Raw genomic sequence first — 20,216 nt, 5'->3', positions numbered from 1 at the left:
CTTTTGCGCGCAACAACCAAAATTAGTATCACGACTAGATTTAAGAATGGCATTTTTTTCCCAATCTATGTACGAAAAATCTTTCATGTAGCTTAAAAAAAATTTTTTAATTTTTTTTTTTTATGGAAAACTAAAAAATTTTGTCCTTTCTTCATATACACTTTAATACGGGCAAAATGTGCCTCATCGAAATAATGGTTTTAGACCCCAAGTATGTTTGGACGAAATGTGTTTCAGACTATTTAGAGTCGATTGAGCAATGTCCGTCTGTCTGTCTGTCTGGCTGGCTGGAGCGCACGATAACTCTCGAAGGGATGAACCGATTCGGTTCAAATTTTGGCTTTCGTAATATTTTGCCCAAACTTAGTTTAAGTTCGAAGATGGGCTATATCGGTCCACTCCTTCCGGTACCTCCCACACAAAAGTTCGAAAATGTTCCGAAAATTTGTGCGCGCGATAACTTTTAAAGGAAGTAACCGATTTGGTCCATGCTTTGCACATCGTGAAACATGTACAAGACTTAGATAAGGTTTCAATATGGACTCAATCGGTCCACTCCTTCGGGTACATCCCACACAAAATTTCGGAAAAGTTCAGTTTAGGACCATTTCTCGAATCGCTTTGATTTTTGTTTTAGCAGCTTGTATTCACGGCCCCCAAACGGCGGTACAAGTTTCATCAGGGGCAAACTCCTACTTCCTGAGCAAATAGCCTGAAAGGTTCAAAAAACCCCTATGACACCGTGTGTAGTGGTTGGAGCGCAAGATAACTCTCGAACGGATCTACCGATTCGATCCAAAATTTGGTCTTCATAAAATTTGGTCCAAACTTAGTTTAAGTTCGAAGATAAGCCATATCGGTTCACTCCTTCAGGTACCTCCCCCACAAAAATTAAAAAATTTTCGGAAAAATTGTGCGCACGATAACTCTTGAAGGGACGGACCGATTTGGTCCATACTTTACGCATCCTAATATGTCTACCAGATATAGATCAGGTTTAAATATGGACAATATTTGCCCACCCCTTCGGGTACCTCCCACACAAAATTTCGGATAAGTTCACTTTAAGTCCAGCTCTTTACTAACTTTGATTTCTGATGAAGCAACTTGCAATCGCTGACTCAATTACAACGGTAAACGTTTTTTCAGGCAAGTCCATTTTTAATTTAAAATCTAGTACTGTCAAGTACATTTTACTCAAAAGTTAATAATTTAGCTAAAGCAATTAATTTTGGTTTCAAAAGGTACGATTAATTACCAAAAGTAACATAATTATGACGTGTCAAAATACTTATGCCGTTTTGCTTTTGCCTCCCTATTTAAACATTCGCCTACCTAAACTAGCTGAGAGGTCAAAGAAAAACCCTAAGCTGTTAATATCCCGTTTAATGAATTCTGACAATAATTACATGCCTTCTTTTAAGGCAAATGTAGATTTTGTCAAAATAATTATGCCGGGCATTGTATAGAGTTGTAAATATGAAATAGGTTTTTAGAGAAGAGACAAAAGAAAAATACTAATGTTTACTTCATGGGTACAGGTCCGGTTTTAGTAACTCAATCATATTATTGAAATTAATAGATTTTCTGCAAGTTTTTTTGTCAAATATGGATTTTTTAGATACAATTAGGATCCTTTAAACATATACCACTACTTTTGTATGGAAATGTTAATAAAATTTACTAAAAAAATATAACGAATGGTTAAAAAATATTCGAAGAGCAAAGAAAAAATATATTACATGATTAATTTTAATTAGATTAAAACTTAAGTCATGTCGAAACATGTGTTGGTAAGCAGGCCGATTCAAATTACTTAGTTATAACAGGGTCAACGTTTCAACATGACGATGATATACAAAATTGTTTGTTGCTTGTCTAGAAAATTCTAAGGTGTAGCATACCTCCTTGAATTTCCGTAAAAATTATATACAAAAACAATTTTCTTAATTAAAGTTAATATTTTATTTATTTAATTATAATTTAATCATATCATAACTACCATCGAAAAATATTTACAAAAAAAAATAGAAGAAAATTGCACTTGAATCGGAATCGGATTCAAAGTATGCTCCTCCATATAAACAATTACTAGAATATTACGTATAAGACTATTAACTACTATCAATATTCAATTTCTGTCTGCTTTGTTACTTAATAAATTGTTATTTTGATAAGCAATTGATTTTTAAAATCAATTTAGAAGATGCTTTTTATGGTTTTAAGAATATTATATAGCAAAAGGAATAATGATGACAACATAAAAGAATTGAGTTTTATTCTATACAAAAAAAGAAACATAAAAACAAAATTATATTATAAAAAAATAATCATTATACTTTAATCTTAATACTAATCTAATACATTGATTAAATTTTATTGAATTTTTTCATTAGCATGTTTTCCTTTTTTAATAAACGACTTTTGAAAATTACAATAAGAGGAGGAATTACAATGAATTGATTTTTGCTATTTACATTTGTAGATTTACTCAATATTATTATTGCAATATTCTATATAGAATTATAAAAATATTATTTTTAAATATGATATACTATTTCATTATTTTTAGAATTTCTCAAATTTCAAAGTTTACATTAACTAACTCAGTTGATAGTATTCGGGCACAAAATCATTTGCTAAATTACTTAGAAAATTAAAATCCGATGAACTATTTGAATTTTCCACCATACCGGTAAGATTTGCTCCCGGTCCGGCATTTTGCGGAAAACTATTATTATGCGCTTGAGACATGGCAGCGGCGGGCGGCACATTTGCTGGATTAACAAAATTTCCAGCCACAGCATTTGTTGGCATTTGAACATGTGGCGGTGGTGGATCACTATCCAGTAAACCATCGGCTGCCATAGGAGGTCCGACATGATTATCTAGAAAAGAAAAAATTATAAAATATTAGAACTCTATTTTATACATTTAATAAAATTAATAAGTGAATATAATATACTTCTAGAAACGGCCCGTAGAATACAAGACCTGTCCTCAGAATACAAGACTTCCCCCAACAGCAACCGCATACGTAGCATTTAACAGCGGTTGTTGCTGTTCCTATCTCTAAAAATGCATCATTTTTGCAATTTAATGACAAGAAACACCAAGGTAATATAGAGGTAATGGTGGACTTTATGAGTCGGAAGAATATCAGGGCGGCGGCGGTACAGGAAACCAAGCTTAACAACAACTGCAGTTTGCAGTGATGGTTAAAACATACTGAGTAAGCAGTGCACCAGAAGTGGAGGAAGGGATTAGTTTTCATATTGCACCAGTCTATTCAAACCATACCTATCTCGATTGAGACTGACTCTAATATCCTGTTAATGGCAGTCAGGTGCAGAGGTAGATTGGTTTAATGTGTTCATCTCCCCGATTATAGGCCCAACATTAGACCGCTTTTGGAAGGTCAGAGAGGTGTAGCGCTGACCAGAGGGGTATAGCGCTGACTGAGCAGATTAATAGCTCTACTTCTTTCACTGTCAATGAGGACACAGATCATCTCCCAATAATTGTTGGAGACAACAGCAGACCACCGACTTGATCACCTCTGAAAATACTAGGTATCCATTTCCATATTCATCAGCATCGGTTGCGTAAGCAGCACAGTACTGTAGAAGTGCTATACTCCATCTCCACATATATTATTCGAGGACTCAACCAGAACAAGCCATGCGATAGAATAGTGCTGACGACGTTCGACTTATCAAAAACCTGCTGTCAAGCACTCAGCCCCGATTGAGGACATCGAGCTGATTGCTCTCTGGCAAAAGTTTGAAACGTTCGATAAACAATTATATGTGTGGACGCCAAACGTGCGTGGAATTTATGAAGTGGAAGTAGAGTGAGGGGGAGATATCTTCAGAACTGTTTCACTTCTACCTTTTCTGTATGCCACCCTCCAGACATGACATTGAAATCGTTATAAACGTGGGTGAATGTACGATCTTGGCGTCAGGTACCTTCCCTGATGTCAGTTGTGAAAAACTGAACTCCTATTTCACTGATCTTAGCACCTTTCCCACTCCAGGAATATGCAAATATCCCCTACACAATCTAAGGTCAGGTCACTCTGTTCACCACATGGACTCCAAATATGAGCACTGAGCTGAATGTCCTAGTCGATGGTTTCGACAACTAACGACCGCACGATCCTTGGGGTCACATTCAACTGTATATTAACGTAGGTCGCGTATGTCACAACTATCTGCGAAAAGCTAAGATGTAGAAGCAAGATCCTCAAGAAGTGAGATAAAGAAAAATTTTTAACGTACTATATCGCAGTATGTCGGCTTGTGGTCCGCAATGCAACGGAACAATATTCAAACCTGACATAACCTGACACCCTGAGAACTGCAACAGGGTGTCTGCTCATATCATTCCCGTGCGGCAGCTGTCGTTACAGTACCATATGTTCGATAGAACTCTTCCACCCAGGCATATCTGGAGGGATCTTGATGACCTGAGAGAGAGAGAGAGGTCCAATGTTACAAGACAAAGAACCCCTGGATCAGCACGCCTATCAAGCTTGAATAACTTTCACAAGATGCAGTCGCAGATGCCATAAACCTTCTCGGAGTACATCCTTCCATCGATCGCAGCTGGGAAACGTTAGCCGCCCTGACAAATTAGTGTAGACTTGGCTCAACTACGTTGGGGATGGTGCAGCCATATAAATTTATATAGCGCAACATGTGGCCAATACAGGCCAGCACTGTATGTTAACGTAATCCGCGCATATCACAACTATCTGCGAAAAGCTGAGTTGTAGAAACAAGTTCCTCAAGAAGTGAAATAAAGAAAATTTGTTAACGATCTATAACGCCGTAGGTCGGCCTGTGGTCCGCAATGCAACGGAACAATATTAAAATCTGACATAACCCGCCATGAGAACTGCAACAGGGTGCCTCCTCGTATTATTCCTGTTCGGGCGTTACCGTGAGTCGCATTGATCACCATATGTTTGATAGAACTCTTCCGCCCAGGCATATCTGGAGGGATCTTGATGACCTGAGAGAGATCTAATGTTACAAGACAGAGAACCCCTGGATCAGCAAGCCTATTAAGCTGGTTTGAATTACTTTCACCAAGATGCAGTCGCAAATGCCATAAACCTTCTCGGAGTACATCCTTTCAACAATCGCAGCTGAAAAAGGTTAGCTGCCCTGCCAAATCAGAGTAGTTTTGGCTCAACTACGTTGGGGATGGTGCAGCCATCTAAATTTATATAGCAGGACATGTGGCCAGTATAGGCATGCACGACACACTGCACTTTTTCACAACACACTGCACATTGACGAACCTACTTAACTAACTCCAGTTACTTTGTGATTACAACCCATCGAAGCAGCCCCATTCCTAGACCTAGATATAGATCCAGATTAAGATTATGTTGCTCTGACAACAAGATAAGGGTGTATTGGGATCTGCAACCGAAGGTAATGGTACAAGCAAACATGCCTCAGCAAAAGTTAGGGAGAAGTACATTGAAAAACTCTGCCTATTTCCCTCTTGACTTGGCTACAGACTAAAACATGAAATCTTAAACTAAGTTCGGGGATACAGTGGCAAAAAGTGAATACTACCACAGGATAACAGGAGAGCTTTGGAGCATGCTCTGCTCTGATAGCAGTATCTACTACTTCGGAATCCACTAAGAGAATCAGATTTCATGTGGACCTTAACAAAACAAAAAGAGAATAGATCAATAAGTCTAAGCTTCGCCAGAATACATCTTTGTGATTCTGAAATCACGGAATTTAAGATCGTTATTAAATTTTTGCTGACGTTTGATTGTTTGGCATATTAATTTTAACATTTCTGCCAATACGAAACTATTAATAGATTCGCTTAAATGTAATGGGATTAGGAATCGGCTAATCGTTACATAATTCCTCCATAGTAATTTTACGCTTTAAACCCTAATCTTCCGAATTAATCTTTTTGCTATCGTTTGATAGGCTGGCATGATAATTTTGCAATACCGCCATTGAGCCCCTATTTATAAATTCGCTTAAATGAAGTGGGATTAGGAATCGGCTAATTGTTGCATAATTCGGCAAAAAAATATCTTCGATTAAAACCTCATTTTTAAAAACATAACAACCGAATCCAATATTCGGTGGAATTTTACAATAAATTACTCACCATTCAAGGGTTGTTGATGATGGCCGAAATGTTGTGACCCATGTCCATGGTGATTATAGCCATGCGGATTATAATGATGGTCTACACCCTGTTGTGGATGGTTGTTATGATGATGTGGATGTGAATGCTGCGGATGGTGTATATGATGATTATTATAGAATTGTTGTTGCATTTGAACATTGTGTTGAACACCAGGTGCCGCATTAGCTGCTGGTGGCACAGCACCTTCCATGTGAATACCCAGAGCGGATGCAGTTGGTGAATTTATATGAGACATATGCAATTGCTGTTGACTGTGATGATTGAAGTCACCCTGTTGATGTTGTTGGAAGTTTAGCTGTTCATAGTAGCCTACGCCAGCACCATTTGCCGACTGCCCTTTTGGATCATAGTAATTTCCAGAACCATCAAACTCATTTGGAAGTTGATGTTGATTGTGGGGTCCATATACAGCGCCACTAACATGGTGGTTATGTTGATTGTAACCATGTGCTGATTGGAATTGCATAGCTTCAGCACTACCATGGTGATTATAGAAAGGTTGTTGTACATGCTGTGGGTGTTGAGGTGGTGTGGGGAAAACATTAACACCACCAGCATGATGTAGTTTTTCACCAACACCCTGTCCACCTTTCATGTGTGGTGAACTCTGGGCCGAAGACATGAAATCTGGTTTGGGACTTAGATATTCACCATTGGGTACGTGTATTTGCTGTTGCTGGTGGTGTTGTTGCAGACGATGAGCCAAATGCTGTGGTGAACCCCCAGCCGCTGCAGCGAATTCAATGTCATATTTGCCGTAATAGTCTTGCCCAGGTGGTCCAGATGGCGGTTGTGTTTGATGTTGTTGTTGCTGTCCATGTAGTTGTTGTTGTGGTGACTGTTGCATTTGTTGTTTGCCATAATATCCAGCGGCATAAAAGGAGCCATTATTGTCAGCTGCAGACGCCATTCCACTAGGCATATTTGCATTGCTATTAGCCGAATTATTGGAATTTTGATAACGCCTCTTACTACCCACAATTGGTCCTGTGCTACTATTTGCTGTGGCTTGACTATGCTGTGAAGATGTATCGGAATCACGACGATAACCAGAACCTATACCTCCACCACCGCCACCACTACCACCCATAGATATGGGAGTATCATAGCCAGAATATTGTGAGATCTTTTGGGTGGATGTAGATACCACCGAGGATTCCTTTTTGATGGTGTTGTGGTCATCTTTCTTCTTGACTTTTATGGGAGCTTCTTCCATATCATCATCTAAACTACCACTGGATGCAACGCTGGAATCTGCACTGACCATGTTGGATGCCGAAACGGTAGTGCTGCCCAATAAATTAGATGATATGCCTGATTCCAAGGTGGAATTTGGTGTCACTAAGAGCAGAAAAAATAGATTAAGGGGAAAATATGCATAGAATTTTGAAATATATTTCACTTACAGCTTCCAGCACTGGCATTATTATTCGTAGCACTTGGTGTATTATTGTTGTGTCCCCTCGAATTTGATGTTGAATCTGGTATATCATCTGAGGTGGGTAACTCGCAACCTTGACATGATTTCTTTGAATTGGAATCTGCATTGCGGAACAAGAAACCAACAGAAAAAAATATCATAAATAATTAATTTGTTGTATTCTAACAAATTTGAAGAATGAAAATTAATGGCAAAAATAAAAATTATGACCCTGGTCTTTGAAGAGTTCTTCTTGTGTGTGCATGTGAACCAAATCACTGACTCACATTTATTCCACTTCAAAAAGGGTATCATTGGATTTATACAATTTCCGTCAAGTCAAAATAAAGATGAGTAAGAAATAATGCAGAAAAACAACAACATCAAAGATACGCTCTCTTCCATTGACTGACAATGATTGATAAGCTGTTGTTAGGGTTTGTTACCGATTCTTTTAATACATACATTCGTTTGTTAGAGAGAATTGGATGGTAATGAAAATTTTTTTTCTTCTTTTTTAAATTGTTAAATTAACGGTGGTATTTTCATTTTTGGTTAGTTCTTGCCTTAGAGTTGCTTTTGCTTTTACAGTGAAGCCAATTCAGTTTCAAGGCTTCAGACTTAAAAATAATGCAATAATACACTCGAACTTCTCTATAACGAATAACTTTCCAAACCCTCCGATCCTTTATTTTTCGTTCCAATTTTAAATACCACGAAATCAGAAAGCTCTCGGCTCACTTATTAAATCTACCGATGTTTTGGTCTTACCGATCTGGTAATGCCGAATTGATTCGAATTTTGCACCTAGTAATATTTATTTAGATCTTTGAAAAAGTTAAAAGATAGAAGACGGAAGCTATAAAGAACAACAACGCCTAGCAAATATAATATCTGGTGAAAAGGAAAAACCTTGACAGAAGTACAAGTTCGAAGATTGACTTGATTGGCAGTGTCCTTCAGATTATTTACTTTATAAGTTCAACTCTTTGCGTTGAAATACAGTTTATGACAGCAATAAAAAAACACGGCGACCACTGCAATCGTATATTGAATCTCGCGTCAATGAGCAATATAAATTCTGCGACTGAATGTGGTTTACGACCACTTCACGGATCCTATTAATTTTTTTACAGCAATTAGCTCTTCATCGAATTTTAGAGTCCATGCTTCATAATATAAAGGCCTAAAAATTTCCAAAACCTTACAGCAACATACATATATTGGGAAATATGATTTTGTTCCAGTAGCTGCCGGTACGTCTCCAAGTTTACAATTTTGCACTTTAATCTAGTAAGGGCCATTTCCCCAATCGTTTTCACAGCGAATTTTCTTTGTAGTCGTCATAACAAGGGTTGCATTGCAACATTGCAAACAACTTCAAATGAGGATTTTTGGGTTTTCTTTGGTCGAATCTACTTTGGATTTTATGGCCTTATCTAAACCTAATTCAATTTTGACTTTTTAAAACAAATCGGGGTTATATCTCTGAAACCAATACGAATCTTGTTTTTTTATTTCAACCGACATACGGACATCTTAATATCGACTTACAATTTTATGCTGATAAAGAATACTCTCCACGTCAGTAGAATAAGACACCTATATTTCTGTTAATGTTAGATTATTTATCCCAAGGCCAATCAATCTATCTTTTTAATCATGTACGGATTTAAAGTCTATGATTTTCCGTATCAAATACAGAAAAAATTGTATTTCTAGCTTTTCGGCCGGTAAAGCAGGACTTTCAAATTATTTTTCGCCAAAGAAAACCTCTAATTCCGCGGAAACTGAAATTACAGCGTAACAAGTAAAAAAGAATCAGTCGGCTTTGCCGACAGAGATATACTCTCAGCCTATGTGAATTGAAATAATAGGGGTCGATTATGGATAGCAATTCAACTGTAGTTGCGTTGCCAGAAGAGAAAATCATACAATTAAAATAAGTAAAAAGACGGAAATGTTTATCAAATTCATTTAATTGTAAAAAGTTTGAATTTCAAAGCAGAAATAGAAATTTCTCTCATTAAATTTTTTGTCGGAAACGCAAATGGAGTTGAATTGCTATCCATAATCGACCCCTTAATCTACGAACAGATCGAATGTATTTCGGGTCTTTTAGAATTTTGTGGCCACTTTGTACCTTTGAACTTGCCGACGATAATGTGGATTAGGATTAAAGTTTTGCGGAGGGGCTACTTAAATGAATAGACGACATAGAAAGTGGATCTGATTTTGAGAGTCATATCTTTTTGATATATATTGGTCACACTAGTTATTTCAGTGGGTCATCTTATAACTTTTGGACGAGCATGCCAGGAAGCATGGACGTGTCCACGGAAAACATAATATGATTGTAAACAGCAGGACCACAATGAACAGGATCGGCATTCATTTCCAAAGCATCTTCGAAGAGATCCTAAACTGCTTTTCGCCACGAATGTTGAACTTTTGTGGGGGAGGTACCCTAAGAGGAAGACGAACTTTTCGTGCTCTCCAGCGACTACATATAGGGGTTTTTACACCTTTCGGGCTGTTTCTTCAAGAAGTACGGACTAGCCCCTGAAAAAACATTTATCGTCGCAATTGATGTAGCGAATGCAAGTTGCTTAAATAGAAATCAAAGCGTCTCGAGAGCAGGTCTTAAAGTGAACCTATCCGAAATTTTGTGTGGGAGGTACAAATATAGTCCATATTTAAACCTGATCTATATCTGGTAGATGTATTAAGATGTGTAAAGTATGGACCAAATCGTTCACTCCCTTCAAGAGTTATCGTGCGCACAATTTTTCCGAACACTTTGGAACTTTTGTGGGGGAGGTACCTGAAGGAATGGACCGATTTGGATTATCTTCAAACATAAACTATGTTTGGACAAAATATTACGGAAGCCAAATCATTACATACTTGTCATAGGGGTTTTTTTGCAACTTTCAGGCTATTTTCTGAGGAAATGTGGACTTTCTCCAGATCCAGCGATTCGAGACCAGGCCCTAAACCGAACTTTTCCGAAATTTTGTGTGGGAGGTACCCGAAGGAGTGGACCTATTGAGACCATATTGGAACCTCATATTACTCTGGTAGAAAGTTTACGCTATACTAAGTATGGACCAAATCGGTCTCTCCCTTCAAGAGTTATCGTGCACACAAACTTTCCGAACATTTTCGAACTTTTGTGGGGAAGGTACCGGAAGGACCGATGTAGCTCATATTTGAACTTAAATTAAGTTTGGGCAAAATATTACGAAAGCTGAAATTTGAACCGAATCGGTTAACCCGTTTGAGAGTTATCGTGCGCTCCAGCCAGTAGGACAGACAGACGGACGGACATGGCTAGATCGACTCCAAATTGTCTGAAACACATTTCGTCCAAACATACTTGGGGTCTAAAACCATTATTTCGATGAGGCACATTTTCATCGTATCAAAGTGTATATACCCTCTTTAGCCTATATGCTGTGGGTATAAAAAGGCTTACATTGACTTATTGTTGAAACATCTCGGAATATCAGTAGGAGTCGCACAATTATGTCATAATTTTTCATTATAAGATAGAATATGACACAGACAACCTCGACGGATACAATCGAGTGATACTGATAACATGGACATTTATTTTTAAACAATTATGAAACACTTCGAAATTTCTTCTAAAACCTTGATGTGTTGGTCAATAAAATGACTTTCCCGCGAACAAATCTGCTGTTTAAAGGTTTGCAAATAGGTTCCACATTCAGAAGAAGGTTATCTAATATATTTTGTGTTCAAAGTAATTTGTATGGGACTAAAGGTGTATTTTCACGAAAATTCTGATGTCCATCTTACGTATTGGGTCGGTTAATACTTCATTTGCTACTCTCAATCGGTTCCGAACCATTGCACGATGGGGCCAATAGCAGGTTTTCGAGGCAAAAAGTCAATTTTTGAAGTGAACAATTTGAAAAAGATAATAACGGATTTCGATTGCCAACACTCTGAATCACTAAAAATAAAAAAATAAATCAATCTGGTAACATCACATAGCGACATACTGATCTGGCAATGGTGACATATTTTCTTATGCATCATTTTCCGACATTCATTATAAATAAGTAGTGAAAGCATTTTAGGCGCCAAAAAGAACATTTCAACATTTTTATATTTTTTAAACATGGAAAGCTCTTAAATGGGTTTGTAAAATAAGATAGTGTTAACAAATAATAAAAATGTTATGTGTGGTAAATGTATTCTTGAGTAAGGATGTTATGTCTTTTTTGGAGTATTCTGCTTTGTTATCCATGTGTTCTCTGGAGTATAACTTTTGAGATCTAGGTAGATCTAGGATATTATATATATGTGGTGAAAGGTATTAATGTGTACTATCATTTTGTGAAAAAATTAGCTGCGCCTTTTCATAAAAATCTGATTTCAAATGTCGTAATTGTTAAAAATATGGACATTTTTATGTTTTGGTTGGAGAATAATCGGAAACCCATTAATGTTATCAATTGGATTTCGGAAAAATTTAATAGATGTATATAATAATAATATATAATTTCCAAGATATCACAGACAAACTTTGGCTTTTGTGGCGGAATCTTAGCCGATTTTTACTAAATTTGGAACTTTGTTTTATTAACTTATAACAAACCACAGACAAAACCATGAAATTTGTATATAGGGGAGCTATTTCTATATCTGAAACGATTTCAATATAACTTAAAAAACTTTTTTGTAGTCCGAATTCCGTAACATTTTCCAAATTTTATTGTAATTTGATGGAATTTGCATGCTTGGTCAATCATTTGCCTGAAATCGGGCGAACATATATATGAGAGCTATATCCAATTCTGAACCGATTTCAATATGATTTGCCAAAAATGTTTGTATACCAAAATCCGTCACACATTTTAAATTTCATCAAGATTGGACATACATAGCGGGATTGGTGACCAAATACCTAAAATCGGTCGAAAATATATATGGGAGCAATATCAAAATCTGAACCGATTTCAATATAACTTGGCAAACTTATTTGTAGTACTAATTCCGTGTTATTTCCCAAATCGCATAAAAATTGAGCAGAATTTGCGTGTTTGGTCCATCAATTGCTTGAAATCGGACGAACATATATACTGGAGCTATATGTATATATGAACCGATATGTACCAAATTTGGCATATTAGTTTCTAAGCCCATTATAAACATCGGTACAAAATTTGGAAGGTCTAGCTTGCCCCAGTGATTTGTTGCCTCGAAAACCTGTCATTGGCCCCATCGTGCATTGCTGCAAATAACGGTCCAGATTGATGATTGCCAGTAGTCTATCATAACATGATCGATTTTGTTTTTTTCCTTATTAAGGCGAAAGTCGTTTTGTAGTGATACTTGAAATAATCCTCTTTCGAGTTGAGCTGTTATGACCTAAGAGATACATTGAAAAATTAGGAATACACCGAAGTCCCACACATTCAACCATTACGCTACGTTTCACGGGTGGTTAAGTCCGATCATCAGGTATATTAGAATGTTATTTTAGTGGGTGGACGAAGGCTAAGGTTGGAAACTAGCATTTATACCACAAATCATTCGAAAATTGTATATTCGAATTATTTATTTATTTTAATGTCAGTTATTTTAATTCCAAACTTTTATAGAGGTTTTTAAACATAGTGTTGCTAATTACCATAGTAATATTTCCTTCAATCGGGCCAAATATATTTTCCTCTGTATTTTTACATTTAACTCCCATACATAGAACAATTTTTCGAGCGTTCATAAAATGGGTATGGGCACACCGCAATGGATCTGGAGACAATATGTTCTAGCACCAGTAGCCTACAGAAGTTGTTATAACGACATTCTAATAACGGTCTTTTATTTTTTCAAGTAAATCAGCCAGCTTGTAAAGCGCTCCTTTTCTATACGAGGGCTGCACGAAACACCGCGTGTTGCCAGGCGCCATTTGAAAAAATTTTTGGACAGTTTCGACGTGGATAATCACGGCAAGAGTGATCAAATTAAGTCTTTGTATGCCCATAAAGAGCCATCCTATAGCACTGTGAAAAACTGGTTTAATGAATTCAATCGTGGCCGACACTCACCAAAAAACGAAGGTCGTGAGGGTCGCCCAAAATCAGCCGTTGTGCCAGAATTAAGCCGTGCGTAAACGAATAATTCAAGATCGCCATGTTATATACCACGAGATAGAGACATTCTTGGGCATTTCTTCTACCAACTAACATTTGACATTGCATGAACAGATGACCGCAAAAATGGATTTTTCTCGTTAGATACCGCAAAATTGGACAATTTCTCAAAAAAGGCTGGATTGGTATAAAGAAATTGTGAATAAAAAGATCACCACTGATGACGAATCTTAGATCTATGCTTAGGAGCCCGAAACAAACCAGGAATCGACCGTTTAGCTTTTCGAAAGCGAGCCAAATCCAACGAAAGTTGTTCATGTAAGAAGCACATCTAAGCAAATGGTCGTCTGTTTCTTCATCAAAACTGACCCTGTGGCGACTATACGACTTCAGAAATGTATTACGGTTAATTCTGAGTTTTAAACTACAACTTGTTTGCCAGAAGTCTCCTGAGAAATTCGAAAAACGAACAGGAGGAGACGAATCATTCTGCATCATGACAATGTGAGCTCTCACACATTGATTCAAACTAGAGCTGGCAAACAATCGATGGCACTATCGATAATATCGATACTTTATTTTGAATGTCACTATCGATTGATAGTTTTTTCAATCGATATTATCGGACAAAACTGAATTGGCTAATTTTCCTTTTGGGTATTTATCATTCCGCCATGGTATTTATTTAGAATTCATGGAGTATCCATGATGTAAACCAAAATGTTAGTATACAATTGTTTTCTAATAGTTAATAAATCCACTGGGTTTCAAATTTTCATAAAGAGGGTTAACCCGGTAAAAACCTATAATATAAACATGCTATAAGACAACATCAGAATGCATATCAGTAGCTTTGTTCCAGAACTAAAAAGTTTTTAAAATTTTTACGACTTTTACACATTTTAGCCGAAAACCCGTTCCCGTACACAAAAAAGTTGTAAAATGATCCCTTTAAACAAAAATGGCGCTGAATGACGCTCTCTTTAAAAAATATTTACTCGACAAATTTGAGCGTGTAAAAAATAGTAACATGGATGCCGGCGTCTGATTGGCTGGTACTTTGACATTTGTTCCAGCTTTTTTGACGTTTTTTCCATTTTTGCGTTCCCGAACTTTTTGAAAAAAAACTTTTGTGTGACAACAATTTTTGTCTCCTTCTCTCTTTTACAAGTTTTACTATTAAAAAGTACGGGAACAAAGCTAGTGTTTTGAGATCCAGATTTTTTTTCAAAGTAGTAGAGCAGACGAAGAATGGGTAATTTTTACTACGATAAAATTTTTGTTCTTTATAATTCGAAAAAATAGTAAAAATTAATAGATTCTTGAATTTCTGGAACAGACCTCAAATAACAGGTAACTCGACTACAAACTACAAAGACAAAATATTAGACTCGAATACAACAGTCAAAATAAGAGGGTCTAAAGGAGTGATGAAAATGGATATTATGCGTATCAAAAATGTGTTGTTATATCATGTGGTTCAAAACAAAATGGCAATCCAAATTCACCCTTCATACCATGTTCAATTTACATACATATGTATGTATATAAGAAATTGTATAAATCCAAAATGTAAACTACAAAAAAAAAACAAAAAAAAAATCCTATAAACTAAAAAAGTCACTTGTTACTTACTACTATCGGAGTGATCATCATCACCTTTTAGGCTATCTTTGTTATCCTCATCATCCGTTTTCGATAGAGTTTGGCGCTTGTGTTTCATGCGACGATTTTGAAACCATACTTTTACCTGTGAAACGAAAAATAGGTTAGCATAGCATCGTCATCATCATTAAAATTTAGCAACAATTAAAGCCAAAGCAGGAATGCAAAGGATGCTCTTCCTGGGCGAATAAGTATTACCCTTGCTTTAAATAGCCACAGGGTGCACATAATTTGCCATTTAATGATACTTCTTTGCCTCCGTTCAAGGACCAAATGTAAAGAAGAAAATAAAAATAACAACAAATGCATAAATTGTACTCACCTGTCGTTCGGTTAAATCTAAACTGGCAGCAATCTCAATACGCCTTGGACGACATAAATATTTATTGAAATGGAATTCCTTTTCCAATTCCAATAGCTGGGTGTTGGTGTATGCGGTGCGTAAACGACGTGGCAGGCCATTTTCTGGAACGAATTCAGCTGCAATTGAAAATTGCATTTTCTTTGATATACGATTAAATGGGATTTTGAAAGTAACACCGAACCAATGAACTCAGACAAAATACAACAACAACGAATGTTGAAATTAATTACCACGACTGCATTCAGCTGGTTTCTTCTAACTCCCTCCCGGCAATTTCTACATAATTCTAGTTGGCATTTTATTTTTTTGATTGCGGTAAGCATGCAACATGCCATCGAGAAAAGAAAAAATGGGGCCACAGGTTGGCCCCAGGCTTGAGGATTGGCCTGACTGACTTACTAGTCAGGCACCAAATCAAGTAATTCAAGCAATATGGCTAAAATATTAGTTTTGCAGGAGAGGGAGAAGGTAGTTTCGTCGACTGGTTCTTGGTGTGGTGTTTTTAAGAAATATTGCATTCAGTTTGTGGCATTTTTATTACATTTGGTGTTTTGTTTTGTATTTATTTTAAGTAAGTTATTTTACATTATTTCTTTAACTAATTGAAATCTAGCAAAACTAATTAAATATTTATAAGTTTAGGTTATTCACATAGCATTCATCATAGCGTAACTTCTTAGATCTGTGTTTATGGCAAATTATATTTGTAAGTAGTTTTTCAAGGTAATCCATCAGCCACCTTGTCACTGTTCACTATTGCATTACAAATTGATTTCATTACAATGAGTGCTGTCTTAGTGAAAGGGTATGGGCTAGTGGTTATAATGAAACAAACATCTTGATAGGTAAGAGGAATATGGGGAGGAGAATACAAAGGTACTCAGACAAAAAGTGCATGGAACTAAATCCTAAGAACTGGAACCACTTTCAATGTAAACCGAAAATGTCGATCAAAACAAACTGCCTGAAATCTGTCGGTATGAGTATTGTTAAAAGAATGCTTAGATGATCTATGTCCACAATTTTTTGTGTAGAATTTATTTTGACCACCCTTAATGCCAAATTATAGCTAATTCGGTAAAATTATAGCTAGTTAAAAAACCCCCAAAATTCCTGAAATCCGGTGGTACCGTAATAAGGGGGTTATACCAAAATGTGGAACGACATAGATCATCTTAGAACTTTACCTGCTTGCAAACAAAAGGTGCATTTGTGCAAAATTTTATTGACTTATCTAAATTTGCTTGATTGCTAGAGTGATTACCACAGACGGACGAACGTGTATATAGCGGCTCAGAGTTTTACCCTAATCAAGAATATATTCTTTATAGGTTTCGGTTACAGCGATATCTCAGTAAATGTTGATGATAACTGTGGCTAAAATACCTCAAATCAGAGGCACAGTTAGTTATAAGGGGCTATCTGCTAATGTGGACCGACAAGTGCGCTACCCATCCAGAATTTCTAATTCCACATTACAGTTAAATCGAATAACAAATGTGCCTATTACATGCAGTTTACTTCAAATGGGAGGGTATTTCTATATGGGCACCATACCGACTTTAATCAATATGTTATAAACCTCTGCAGAAAAACATAGCATATCGATCGGATGTATAGAAAAATTTCTTGTTGCACCTTCACATACAATTAGATGCACAGTGGACCATGATGCTGTTGTCAGATGGTTGTGATTTTTTAGGTGGACAAATCGCCCACCAAAATGGTAGAATCCCAAGGCGACCGATTTTAGGAATCTTCGACCAGAGCTCGTCACCTGAGCCGGGATAGAGAAGAAGCCCGGTCATGGATACGTTCCGTTTACCACATCGGCATCCATTTCATGCCAATATCGTGCACTTCCGAGGCTGATTCGATATTAGCTGCCTGCAGGACTACTGCGATAGGAGTTATATTGTTGCTTGCTGTGCAACAGTCTCTCTTACAATAACAACAAAAAATACAACATCTTACACTCCATGTTGTTGCTCAGCGTTGTTGTTGTAGTTTTTATAAATCGGAAAAATCGGGGCCTAATTATGTGATTCGATATCGAGTTGTTTAGAACCGATTACTCAAAGCTGGGATGACAACATTCGTTATCGAGTAAAGTTATCGAGTTATTGAGCATAAATTTGCGAGAAATTACTCGTAGCTAAATTGCCTATCGTAAACCAACAAAATGAAAGACTTCTTAATGTATTTTTGTATAAAATGTAAAAATAGTTGTTTGTTGTCGGTTTTTAGAAGAAACATAAAATTAGTAAAAAAAAGTCTCAGCATTTTTTAACACAAAATACAAGAATAGTTGAGAAAAGTCCTTTGCATTCGTTTGAGAAATAGTAATAAAATTAGAATTTAAAAAAATATACATATATATATGCAATTCATTAGCCATAATTTACTGTTTGCAGTCTTTAAAAATAATTTAAACAGGAGGCGTTTCCGCAAAAAAATTTAATATTATAGGTGAACAACATTTAACAGAATACATCCGCCGTTGTTTACCAAAGGAAAGAATGCCCGAGATTAGACAAAATTCCCCAGCAGTGGTGATGGAACAGGCAAATGAAAGTGATGACCCTCATCATACGAACCCTGAAGACCCAAGGGTTAGAGAACTTACTCTTAAAGGCTAGTAGCCGAGTATAGGCGAAAAACTGGATAGACCACCTAAAACAATGCAACATTGGTAAGGGATTAAGTAAATTGTGGGAAACGGATAATTACTCCCGAATTGGGAAAAAAGGATGATAAAATGGCTGTAACTTTCAACTGTGTGACAGTGACAGATCCAAAGAGGCGCCCTAGAGTGTTAGAACGATATAGAAAACCTCTCAGCCATGGATGTAACACCACCATTTACGATGAGCGATGATACAGATGTCTCCCGAAACTCGATATCATCCAAAGTGTTGGGGACACACGGAATCTCAATGGTAATGCTTAAGGCCGTGCGATCAAATTGTCAAGGGGACTGAAGAAATAGAGAAGATTTCTCTCCAGCCGTATTTAAAACTTAAGAAGTCAAAAAACAGATTGAATAGCTTCCCAAGAAAGCCGAACTCTCCAGAAGGCATATAGATCATAATTTATGATTATACGATCTTGGAGTCGGGTTCTATAGTCGATGCATATGCGATGGGTTATATATCTACATAGCTGATTTAGGACAGTTCTTCCATCTGAGGAATAATAAATATTTCCCCTTCCTCCTGAACCTATTCCCCGATGGCGTCCTGATTCCGATGTATAGCTTTCCATTTCAATTCATCAAAATCGACACAGTGGTTCTTGCGGAATTCAGAGTGAAAACAAAACTTTTGATGTTTATACCCTACACCACTATGTGGTAAGGGGTATTATGTGTTAGTGCATTTGTATGTAACATACAAAAGGAAGCGAGATAGACCCATAGTTCCTTCTAGGGATATACATAGAATCACTTTCTGAGTCGATTTATGCATGTCCGTCCGTTCGTCCGTCCGTCCGTTCGCAACATACAGGTCGCATTTGTTGACCGATTTCGCTGAAAATTGGGGAATACCATTTTTTTAGCCGTCGGAAGATCAAGTTCGAAGATGGGCTATATCGGTCCAAGTTTTGGTATAGCCCCCATATAACGGTACCTCCCAAGTTAAGGTATTTTAAGGATCTTAGCCGCATTTGTTGCCCAAACCAGCTGAAATTTTACATTTGAGGTTCCCAATGGCCGCGAAATTGCTCCACTAAAAATTGTCAAGATAGGTCCACGGTTCGGTATAGTCCCCATATAACGATACCTCCCGATTTAAGGTATTTTATGGATCTTAGCCACATTTTTTGCCCAAACTAGCTGAAATTTTACATTTGAGGTTCTCAATGGCCGCGAAATTGCTCCACTAAAAATTGTCAAGATAGGTCCACGGTTCGGTATAGTCCCCATATAACGATACCTCCCGATTTAAGGTATTTTAGGGATCTTAGCCACATTTTTTGCTTGAACTAGCTGAAATTTTACATATGTGGTTCCCAGTGGCCACGAAATTTCGCCATTTAAATTGAGCCAAATTATATCGAAATCGGTTCAGATTTGGATATAGCTCCCATATATATATGTTCGCCCGATTTCACGTATTTGCTGCACCAAACACGCTATATACGTCCGATTTTGATGAAATTTGGAATGTTTGACTGAATTTGGTCTAGAAACAAGTGTGCCAAATTATATCGAAATCGGTTCCGATTCGGATATAGCTCCCATATATATTTTCGGCCGATTTCACGTATTTTCTGTACCAAACACGCTATATATTTCCGATTTCGATGAAATTTGGAATGTGTGACCGAATTCAGTCTAGAAATAAATGTGCCAAATTATATCGAAATCGGTTCAGATTTGGATATAGCACCCATATATATTTTCGGCCGATTTAGTGTATTTTCAGCTCCAAACACGATA

At 36.9% G+C, this 20,216-nt stretch overlaps 1 protein-coding gene across 14 annotated transcripts in view; it reads right to left on the bottom strand.

Moving 5' to 3' along the window:
- Positions 1-1,950: 1,950 nt before the first annotated feature.
- pb (homeobox proposcipedia) overlaps positions 1,951-20,216 on the bottom strand; it is a 223,800-nt gene continuing 205,534 nt past the window's right edge. For 10 of the 14 annotated variants that reach the window (XM_073959231.1, XM_073959225.1, XM_073959230.1 and 7 more), the window contains 5 exons: positions 15,734-15,891; positions 15,382-15,496; positions 7,605-7,760; positions 6,157-7,539; positions 1,951-2,888 (listed from right to left, as the gene is read on the bottom strand). In XM_073959231.1, coding sequence (XP_073815332.1) covers positions 2,602-2,888; positions 6,157-7,539; positions 7,605-7,760; positions 15,382-15,496; positions 15,734-15,891 — 2,099 coding nt within the window. In that variant the 3' untranslated portion in view covers positions 1,951-2,601. The remainder of the gene's footprint in view (positions 2,889-6,156; positions 7,540-7,604; positions 7,761-15,381; positions 15,497-15,733; positions 15,892-20,216) is intronic. The other 4 variants (XM_073959234.1, XM_073959236.1, XM_073959233.1 and 1 more) reach the window with 4 other exon arrangements.

This window comes from Musca autumnalis, unplaced genomic scaffold (genome assembly GCF_047663935.1).
Source record: "Musca autumnalis isolate F117 unplaced genomic scaffold, ASM4766393v1 scaffold_1, whole genome shotgun sequence".
In the NCBI taxonomy this organism is placed as follows: Eukaryota; Metazoa; Arthropoda; class Insecta; order Diptera; family Muscidae; genus Musca; species Musca autumnalis.
This window is presented reverse-complemented; position numbering and strand designations above follow the sequence as displayed.